This window comes from Rhinolophus sinicus, chromosome 12 (genome assembly GCF_057876585.1).
Source record: "Rhinolophus sinicus isolate RSI-liver-muscle chromosome 12, RSI-T2T, whole genome shotgun sequence".
In the NCBI taxonomy this organism is placed as follows: Eukaryota; Metazoa; Chordata; class Mammalia; order Chiroptera; family Rhinolophidae; genus Rhinolophus; species Rhinolophus sinicus.
In genome coordinates, this window is record NC_142512.1 from 37,481,223 (window position 1) to 37,491,663 (window position 10,441).

The 10,441-nt window shown below is 50.9% G+C and overlaps 1 protein-coding gene across 1 annotated transcript; it reads left to right on the top strand.

Annotated features, from left to right (window-relative positions):
• Positions 1 to 5,306: 5,306 nt before the first annotated feature.
• PRR15L (proline rich 15 like) lies at positions 5,307 to 9,278 on the top strand. The gene is made up of 2 exons (XM_019740667.3): positions 5,307 to 5,446; positions 8,730 to 9,278. The coding sequence occupies exon 2, from the start codon at positions 8,759 to 8,761 to the stop codon at positions 9,059 to 9,061; it is 303 nt and encodes a 100-aa protein (XP_019596226.1). The 5' UTR covers positions 5,307 to 5,446; positions 8,730 to 8,758; the 3' UTR covers positions 9,062 to 9,278.
• Positions 9,279 to 10,441: the final 1,163 nt, after the last annotated feature.

The following is a 10,441-nucleotide window of genomic DNA, read 5'->3' on the forward strand; positions in this document are numbered from 1 at the left end:
ACTAACATAGATAAAGCACAAGGTAAGAGACAGCATGGCTGGTCCAGAAGAAGAGGTTTATTATGGGAGCACAGGATGTTTATGGGGAGAGTGGAAAAAAATTAGATTGAGGGGAGATGATGAGGAACACTTGTGTCCATGACAAAGGGTTGAAATTTAATCCTATAAACCAGGGTTCCCAACCAGTGGGCTGCAGATCCCTGGGAAGCTGTAGAATTGTGCAAAGGGTCCAGGAATCCTTAAACGCATTTGTATTCTTTTAGTGCATAGTAGAAAGACAACAATCAGACGGGAAGTGGAGAAGTTTTTCGATATTGAAAAAGGATCCTTTCAGAGAACAGGAAACTCAAACAATATATGTATGAAAAAATGTTCAACATTATTAGAAACAAGGTGTGTCGTTAACCAGGGCTGCTGTAACAAATTACCACAAACTGGGTGCCTCACACCATCAGAAATATATTCTGTCACAGTTCTGGAGGGCAGAGTCTGAAATGAAGGTGTCAGCAAGGTTGATTCCTTCCCATGGCTCTGAGGGAGAATCTGTTCCATGCCTCTCGCCTAGCTTCTGGTGGCGGTAGGCAAGCCTTGGTGTTCCTTGGTTTGTAGCTGTATCACTCCAATCTCTGCTTCTGCCATCATATGGGCCATCTCCCTGCACATCTCTCCTCTTATAAGGACACTGGTTCTTGGATTAAGTGCCCACCCTAATCTAGTATGACCTCATATTAACTAATTCCATCTGCAAAGACCCTATTTCCAAATAAGGCCATCTTCTGGGGTTCTAGGTGGAAATGAATTTTGGAGGACAGTATTTAATCCAGTACACTAGGGAAATACAAATATAAAGGACACAAAAATGACCACTTCACTTCCATCATACTGGCAAAAATTAAAATGTCTCTTCACAGGTTGTGTTCTCTAGAAGTAGGTCAGGTTTGTGGGGGCAAGATGCTTATTAGCGATCAATAGCTGTGAGAGGAAACAGAGAGAAGCAGGACTGGACAGAGGGAGAAATCCAACAATAATGCATTCCTGACAAAACTTCAGTCAATTTGGTGGGGAGTGAATTGTCCCTCCGCGTGTCCTTCATGGGGCTGAATGGCTGGACGTTATATCTCCAGAGGCAGGATGCCCGCGAAGGGCAGGCCGTCAGCTGAGATGGTCTCTGCAGCTGAGGCAGATCCTGAAGGAGCTGAGGTGACAGATGGAGGCCAACTTCAGAGAAAGGCAGCAAGTCCTTCCTCAAAGGGGGGGTCTGGGTGGCGTCCTAGTTGCCTACCAGTATGACAATATAGAGATGGCCAGAATGAAGAGTGCGGCAGGCAGCAAAACACCCCCCTGCCAAGATGTGCACGTCAGATCTCTGGACCCTGTGAATGTGACCTTATTTGGAAAAAGAGTCTTTGCAGGTAGGATTAAGTATCTTGAGATGAGAAGCTCATCTGGATGGGCCCCAAATACCATCACAAGATTTTTATAAGAGAGAGGCAGAGGGAGATTAGACTCACTGAGGAGGAGGTGATGTGAGGATGGGGAGGCAGAGATTGGAGTGATGCAGCCACAAGCCAAGGAATGATGACAGCCACCAAACCCTGGAGGAGGCAAGGACGGACTGTCCCTGGGGCCAGCAGAGGGATCATGACCCTATCACCACCTTGGTCTCAGCCAGTGAAACTGATGTGGGACTTCTGACCTCCAGAACTAAGAGAGTAAATTTCTGGTTTATTTAAAGCCATCAAGTTGGCAGTCATTTGTTACAGCAGCCACAGGAAACTAATACAAAGAGTAATGGGAAAACAGCAAGTGGGGGTGCAAGTTGTTGCGCCCACTTACAGGATCCAGCTCAGGGTGGCGATGAGGATTAAGAGTTCACACAGGCAGAGCTTTTGGAACAGGGCATGGAACACAGTCGCCGTGAATACTGGCTGCTATACCCCCACACCCCACTCAGGTTTCCCTGAAGGGGAGCCCTCTCCCATGGCAAGCCCACCACGCACCTTGTATCAGAATGCAGCTTCTGCCCACCGCCCAGCTGCGGCTGGTATAGCCACCAGACACCCATCTTTGGCCTTGCTCCACTTGTCACCTTGGCCAGGTGAGGTACCCCTAGGATCTCCAGTCTCCTGGCGAGAAGGGGGAGTGCTGAACAGAGTGGCAGCTCCTCTCTTCTCCCTGCTTTGGACCAGAAATATCCCTGGAGCCTGGATCTACTCCCTGGACAGAGGTCAGTAAGATAGGAACCATCTAAGGGGCCAGACAGAATCTGTATGCTCCAATGGGGCACCAAGGTCCTTGGAACTCCCTTAGTGTATTTTACTTGCTATACTCAACAGGGACACATTACTGAAAATGTGCACATCGCATGTTTGTATGTGGGATATCACACTTGAACCTAGTTTTATGAAGGTGCTTTTAAAGGTGAAACATTTTATAAAGCAATAAAGCTGCCTGTGTGGGGGTGACCTGTTAAAGGGATATTCATAGTTTATAGCCTTATTTCAAACTCTCCTCCCAACCCTGCTCCTCCCAGAAATAAATCTCCCAAAGGCCAGGGGTTGAGCCTGACTTCCCAGGCTGGTTCCTGCCAGGGCGATGGGCTGGTGGCATTCTCTGAAGTGCAGGCCACAGGCGGGAGTCCACTGGATCCTGCACACTGCAGTTCTTGCTGGAGCTCCTCCTCCAGTGTGGGGGTGAGAGAACGGAAATCTGCCCCCTGAGTCCCAGACTTCAAAGAGCCCTGGATTTCAGAGTCATGGGGGTGAGGGGGCAGGAATGAAAGTGCCTCCAGTAGAAGTCCCTTCCTGTACAGATGGAAATGGTGCCCTGGCTCTTGGTTACTGTCCCCCAAGCTAGTCTCCATCCCACCATCCTTCCAGTCTCTTCCCAACACCTGGGGCTCTTCTGGTATCTTCTGGATTGGACATCCACTTTCAAATAGACCGGGATTTCAGAGAAAGTGGCAGAGCTAGAAAGCTGTGGGTATCTTCCTGGGACAACTGTGTAAATTTCTCAGTAGAGGGAGGGGGACCTTAAAAAATAATATCCTCAATTCACATAAACCCCCAGGAAGATAACCTACCAGCGCTGCCTGCAGTTGCTGTAACCGCAAGAAGTGAAATAAACGGATTTTCTCTCCCATTTACCTGCCCCAAGAAGAGTGGGGAAAAAAGCAACTGGCTACATTAAGAATATCTTATGGTGAAGACAATGCTTCTGTTTCTCATTTGTGTTTTAAAGTTTGCATTAAGTCCCTATTACACGTCAGGTCTGTATCAGTGATAGATAATTCTCAGTTCAAGGAGCTAAAATTCTTTAAGGGAGGCAAACACATGAATAGATACTGACTATATATATTTATATATGCCTCTGTGTATGTACATATATATATAATTAATTGTGGTATATATCGTGAAATAGAAGCATATGAACAAGCTCTGTAGGAACAAGAAAACTCCTGGTGAAGTAGGGGGCAAGTAGTTAATTTAGGTCTTGAGGGATGCATAGGAGTTTGTCTTGGTTTACACATGGGGTGGCGAGGCCATTCCTAGCCCAGAGCACGTCATGCATTCCTCATCTCACCCTTCGAGGATAGCCTCTGAGTCCAGGAAGATAGACAGAGAAAGGGCCTAGTGTGCACATTCAGGGAGGGTTGGGAGATGAGGCTGCAAAGGCCCCATCCTGGGAGGACTAAGCCAGGCGGGTTCCACTATGGGCCGTGGGTGCCTTTGAAGGACTGTCCACCTGAGGCCTAGGGGCACCTGTTTGACACGGAGGTGAATACATATTCACGAGGCCATGAGAGGCTAAACCAAGTAGAAGCAGGGTTAGAGATGGTGGGGAAGGTTTGAGAGTTGGTTAGTTAGGATTTAAAATGTTACTTGGAGTGGGGGTTGGGGATAGGGGGAATTGTATACCTTTTCTCTATCCAGCGCCTCCCTCGGAGCCTGGCACGTACACACTCCGTCCTTGGAGGAAGGTAGCTGGGCGGGTGGGGTTGCGCATCTAAGCTGGGCAGCACTGGGACAGGAAGCTGCAGGGACACTCAACAAGCCGCAGTTTTCCTCTCTTCAGCTACACCACCTGAGGGAAGAACGAATGCAAACACAAACAGGCCACCTAAGAGTGGCTGCAAATAACCTCCTCCAAAGCCTGGCGCCATCTGTAAGAGTAGCCCCAGCTGAGGGCTGCAGCCAGCTTGGCTGATGGAGGTTTGCAGGAGGTGTGGTAGCAGATCAGTGAGGGGTCAGTGAGGTGTCACCACCTATGTGCACACTCTGCCTTCTTGCCTTTCCCTCTCTTCGTGCCTCACCAGGGCCCCTTCCCCCTCCTGCCCTGAGAACTCACCCCAGCTTTTGCCCACATTCTAATACCCAGTGAGGCCCATCCAAGGGACGGCTGGACCTTTGGAGGAAGTTGAATGAAATGGTATTTTGGGGGGTGGGGAGGCATCACAGTTCTCTTTGAGAGTCTCACAAAAGTAGATCCTGTATGCAGGAAAAATAAATGCCCCTCTACCTTCACTCATAGGATTTTGCAAGTGATTTCAAGGCCCCTGAAGCCCACCTCTAAGCCAGGGAGGAGGGTAGGAGGACGTTTGTCGTTGTGGTGGGTCCGGAGAGCCTGGCCAAATTGGACCCCCTTCCCACAACAACCCAGGGAGATTTTGAGGAGGGACCCTTCAGGTCAGGAGGGAGCCAACCGCAGCCCCAGCCCCCGACCAAGCGCCTGCCTGAGGAGCGCTGAACTTGGGGCGGAGCAGACGGCCTGGGAACCGGTCTGCCAACCAGTTTCACCAGGGACTGGTTTCGACTCTGGAGTTCAAAGGAGCTGGGTGCACCCTGTCCCTGTCAGCCAACGGAGCAGCGGACCTTAACCCTTTCCCGGTTGTGCCTGGGGGCAATGTCCATGCATGGTCTGTGCTGGAGAGGGGTCTGAGCCTCTTTGGGGCATGAAACGGGTGGGGGTGACCTTGGCTACAGCTGGAGAAGCAACCAGGCACTCTAGAGTGGGGAAACTGAGGAGAGAGGCTCCCCTGTTTCCCCTACCCCAGACTTCCCTTGGGATTTCCTGCTCCTGGCTAGGCAGTCCCTGGAGGACTTTGGCTTCTGGGTGGGTACAGGGGCGCCAGGATTGGGTTTCTGGGGTGATGAATATTCATTAGCCCAAGCCAGCCTCTGCTTCTGTTTACTTAGCCGGGAGGGGCTGGGTTTCAGGTTCACCTTGACTCCTGGTGGCGCAGCGAGCAGGTACCCGCTCTCGCACCTGTTTCTCTTGCACCTGCCACACAGCTGCTCCTACCCAGCTCACCTGGCCTGAGCTTTGCCTGGCACAGCACCCTGGCGGCACCCCCAGCTCCCCCGGCCTCCCTCCCGGGCAGCACCTACACTCAGCTCCTTCTCTAGGGAAGGTCTCAGCTTCCAGCCCGCAGTAGTCTGGATTGCAGGTACAGGCAGAGGGTGGGCGTGTGGGGAAATCAAGGCACAGTCAGGGCCCCCCTGTCCTGTGTCTATGGCTGTCAAGCTCAGCTGGGAAGGGGAATGCAGACATGCGGGCTCCCACCTCTCCCTAGGTGAGCAGGCAGAACTCGGACTCATCCCACTGGCTCCTTGGAGACCCTCCAGGCCTCCAGCAGAGCTCCTTTTGGGAAAGTTTCACCCCAGAACAGTTCTCTATTAATTCTTGTTGAACTGGAGCCTACCACCTCCTACTCCGAGCCTGGAGGATGTTGCTGGCTGTTTGGCATGAACCTCTCCCTGTTTCCATCCAGGGTACCCCAGTCTTATCCAGAGTAGAGAAGTGCCACAGGGGCCCTGCAGAGGGCTGGGGGCTAAGGGCTCTGGGATTTGTTTTTACAGCACAGAAGCTGACTTACTCCCTCAATACTCCCCCATTCCTCCACCTTGCCCCAGTCAATGGTTAACTTGGCCCAACTCAGAAGGGCCTCTACCCAGTCTGGGCAGGTCCCTTAGAGCAGCTAGAAGAACTCATTAGGGGCAGTGGGGCCTGTCCTGGGTGCTCATGTGCAGACCATCATGCTGGCTGCCATGGCGGCGGTGGGGGAGTGGTGGGGCCCCTGTCCCGTGAGGCCCTCCGTGGGTTCCCAAGCTGTGCAAACAGTGGAGGTGTAGCTGGTTTCCTCAGGGCAGATTTTTATTATTCCACGGATTGTAGGACCCCAAGGCAAGGGCTCAGCCCTCAGCTTGGCCAGCTCAGGGCCCTGCTTAAGCAGACTGCAGGGCCCACTATGTGTCACCAAATGCTGGGTCTGCTCAAAATCCCAATTACACCCTGACCCCAGCCCCGTCTGGCCCTTCTGTGATTAGGCACAGGCGTGTGGTTGTTGGTATCTTTGCTACTTTGCAGCTGGGAAGTTTATGTACAAGAATCTTATAGCTGGGTTATTCTGTAAAACAAAGACCTAATTTAGCTGTCCTGCAAATTCAGATTTCCATAGGTCAGCCTTGCCTAAAGAGGTGAACTCCTGCTCACTGGTGCTCACATGTCCTCCTGGACAGAGCAAGCCCTGGCCAAAAGCATCCTAGAGACCAGAATCCCAGTCCAGCAGACAAGAGCACCAACGCCTTGGTGCTGCAGTGGAGGTCCCAGGGCAGAGTGCGAGGGCTATTCCTGACTCTCCCTACGGTTTTCTGACAAGTTCCTTGTGATCTGTCCCTCCCTGCAGATGCCAACTTGAAATACCCGTGAAAGCAGGTGTATTTTGACTGGCACAGGCAGAAGCCACTTTCTCTCATGGACCTAGGCAGTCTGGTGGTTGCTATTGGTTCAGTAGCTGGATCCTTCATTCCCCAAGTTCCTTGGCAACTCCGGGTGGATGGTGGTGGAGTCATGGGCCTTGCTCTTGACCTAGTGGTGACTGGGTCACCCACAGGCTAAGCAAAACCCTGTCCCTCCTTCCTTACCCTCCCCACAACTCCTTCCAGAAACCCATTCTGGAACACTGAGTTCTGTGCAAGGCTGTGCTAAGCCCAGGTGGGGCAAGCTGCCAAAGCAAACTTCTCAGGCTGTCCCCTTGTGCACTCACCTCTCCAGGGTGCCCTAAAAGTATTTATCTGACCACACTCACCCCCTCCACTTTCTAAGTGGGAGCTGCACAGGTCTCCCCTGGGCTTCTCTTGCTACTTGAGCTCAGCTAGAGGGACAGAGCTGGCAATGTGGGATCTGCTTCCAGGACCAAGAGGTGGAAAGGAATCCATTGGGCATGTGCTCTGGGCAAAGGGGTGGGTACATGGAGGCACAGGGGACAACAGCAAGAAGGGCGATGGATGGAGGCACTCAACTCATTCCAAGCCTCGGCCAGCATCCGGCCTTCATTTTTCCTGAATTTGATATGCTCCTCCTCTATAAAAGCAAACTCCATATTCCTTATGGAAAAATCTGGAAATCAGAAAAATGGAGGGGAAAAAGCATTCCGTATTCCTTCTACATAAAGAAAACCATTATTAATCGTTTGTCATATTTCTTTCTGGTTTTTTTTAGACAAGGTAGTTAAGGCCATCAGCTTTTAAAAGGAAGTGATATATTTGCCTATACTTGGGTTGGCTGACCATCTAGCTTTTTGGTGTATTGTGGCTAATTGACCTTCCTCCCCAGGACCTTTCACAGCCACAGGAGTCCCGAGAGCAAACCACCAACCCCTCCAGACACAAAGGATGCCTTGATTTCTCATCATTCTGTCTTCTCTTTCATTGGTCTTAATTCTGCTGGTCTACTGTTTCCTTCCATCTTACATGCCCCACCTGTCGACAATGTCCAGGCAACTTTATCTCCCAAAACTTCCACAAACTCACCACCTTTGTGGAAATTAGTGAATGGTGAGGTCACATCTAGGACATATCACTTGTCCGTGGAGAAGCCTGGATTTCAGCCCCCACACCCCATCTCTGCTGAATATCCTTATGGAGGGTCCAGCCTGATAACCATATCTAACATGTATCTCTTGGCTCCACCAAACCTCCTTCCACATTTTCAGCTTCCCTTCAAACTCCTGTCCTCATGGAAGCTGGGTGGGGAAAGGGAGCTGTCTCTCAATAATTATTACCGTTATCATAAGTTGTACTTTGCAAAGCATGTCGGCCTCTGGGCAGGCATTAATGTCAGAGCTAAACGTCGGGGCTGGAAGGGATAAATGAGGACGGTGAGATCCAGAGAAGTAACTTGCCTGAAATCACAAGGCAGCAACAGTTCCCAGGATTTCCCACTGCCAGCCTGAGGTGCTTCTCCCTTAGGAAAAAGCCCAGCAGCTCCTTTAGTCCTGCTGGTCACCACTGGGAAGTCCAAATTACCCCAAACATCACAATCCTATTTAATTCTATAATGAATTCCAAGCAAAAGGCATGGGATGTTTCTGTCCGTCTGATACCAGTTGACCATCTGCCCAAAGGGTGTCAAAGGCCTGGATGCTATGTGACCTGAGCAAGCTGTTCACCTTCCTGCAGCCCCAAGGGACCTGGAATCCCAAAGCTTCATAGCTTGGATGGCTTCCCTGTAGATGTGTCCTTGGCCGTTCTTCCCCAGACCCTCTGTTCTCATACTCTCCAAACTCATTGCATCGTTTACCCAAATCCTGAGTTCACTCAGCCCCACCTTCAGTTCTTTCAGGCCTGGGCTATTACAATAGCCCACGGTTAGGAATCTAGAGAAGGCTGCTCCAAGGCACCCCCCTTTCTCCCCACTAACCCCTTTCTCTCCCTACCTTGCTCCTGCAGAAAGCCCCACCCTCAGCTCAGGGAGCGCCATGACTGAAGTTGGTTGGTGGAAGCTGACCTTCCTCCGGAAAAAGAAATCCACCCCCAAGGTGCTATATGAGATCCCTGACACCTATGCTCAAACAGAGGGCAGCTCGGAGCCCCCGAGGCCTGAGGGCGGGGTCCCCAACAGTGACTTTAACACCCGCCTGGAGAAGATTGTGGACAAGAACACAAAGGGCAAGCATGTCAAGGTCTCCAATTCAGGCCGTTTCAAGGAGAAGAAAAAAGTCCGAGCCTCGCTGGTCGAGAACCCCAACCTCTTTGATGACAAGGAGGGCAAAGGACAGTGAAGGGAGCCAAGGAGGATACTAGCACCTCCCTGCTCCCTGCCATCAGAGGGATCTGAGACAGGAGCTTGTCATGCTGGCCTTTTTGGTCACAGCTGAAGCCATGGGGGTAGTTGATGCCTGCTGGCAGGAAATATCTATTTTTAGGTTTATATTTATGTGCCCCAGGTTTCTGGAAGGCCTGGGAGATCCCAGGGTCCTCCCACCCGCCTCCACCACATACAAAGGCACGCCAGTTCAAAAATGAAAATTCCCACCCACGAAGGACAGCCCTTCTTGAAGCGGTGTCAGGGCCAGCAAGGAGGTGGGCATGACAAGGCATGGAGACAGGAGGCCTGGCAGATTTCACCTTCTCCCAGGGCACAGGGTCAAGGGTGAGTTTGAATTGCTGTTCCCTCAACTTTCTCTACCCATGACTGTTCCCTGGACAAGTTCTTAGAGCTCATTTTCCAGAAGCCATGTGATGGGAGGTGGTTTCCTGGAGCCGGAGGTGGACTGAACTTGAGCTCACCTCCTAACACAAATGGGAAACTTCCTGGAACTCTGCCCCCAGGTGTGCAGCGGGAGGGGGAGGAGAATGCTGGCACTCCCTGGGAATGCTGCAGAAGGCCAGGTTAGGGACCCCATGGGTCCAAATTAGGGGGGGGGGGGGAAGCTGTAGTAGGAGCTAAGAGTAGCCCGTTCTCTTCTCTCCTTCCCTACATGTATTTAAGATGGATCAGCCCCAGAGATGACTCCTGGGGCCTTGAATTTTGTTTTAAAAAAAAAAAAAAATTTGTAGGTTTCTGTCTTTGTAATAAACAATGCCGCAAAAGCAGAGAACCTATCTGTACTCTTTTCTCGCATTTATTGAGGTGACTCTTTTTCATGCCTTTATCTCCCCGTAAGTAAACTGGAAGTTGGTGCTCAAACTGTTCTTTTCAAGCTTCAGGAAGGGTTCCCAGGTGTCAGAATGTAGTAACTGGGACACTAACTTCACCACCAAGCCACCCTTAGCATTTGAGGATGGAGAGAGCAAAGGAAGGAGCTAGTGACACCTCAGTGGTCCGTTCTTCTGGTCAATGGAGAGGCCATTTGGGGCCCCTAGAGAACGGAGCAGACCTTTGGTGACTGACCCCCAAAGTCGAAGTGGTTTGGTCTGGGATCAGGATTCAAATTCTGATTCCACCTCTTAGTAACTGGGTGATTTGGGGAATATTAAAAAAACAATAAAAAAAACCTCCTCTGAATCTGTTTTGTCTTCTATAAAAGGGGCTGTAATGATACCTATTTCGCAAGGACTGGTCAATATTAAGTGGCCCATAAGTAGTCCTGCGGAAGGTGCTCAGTTAACATTGGTTACCTTCCCCCTTTCTTTTATTAAGGAACTCCACCGTAGCCCAC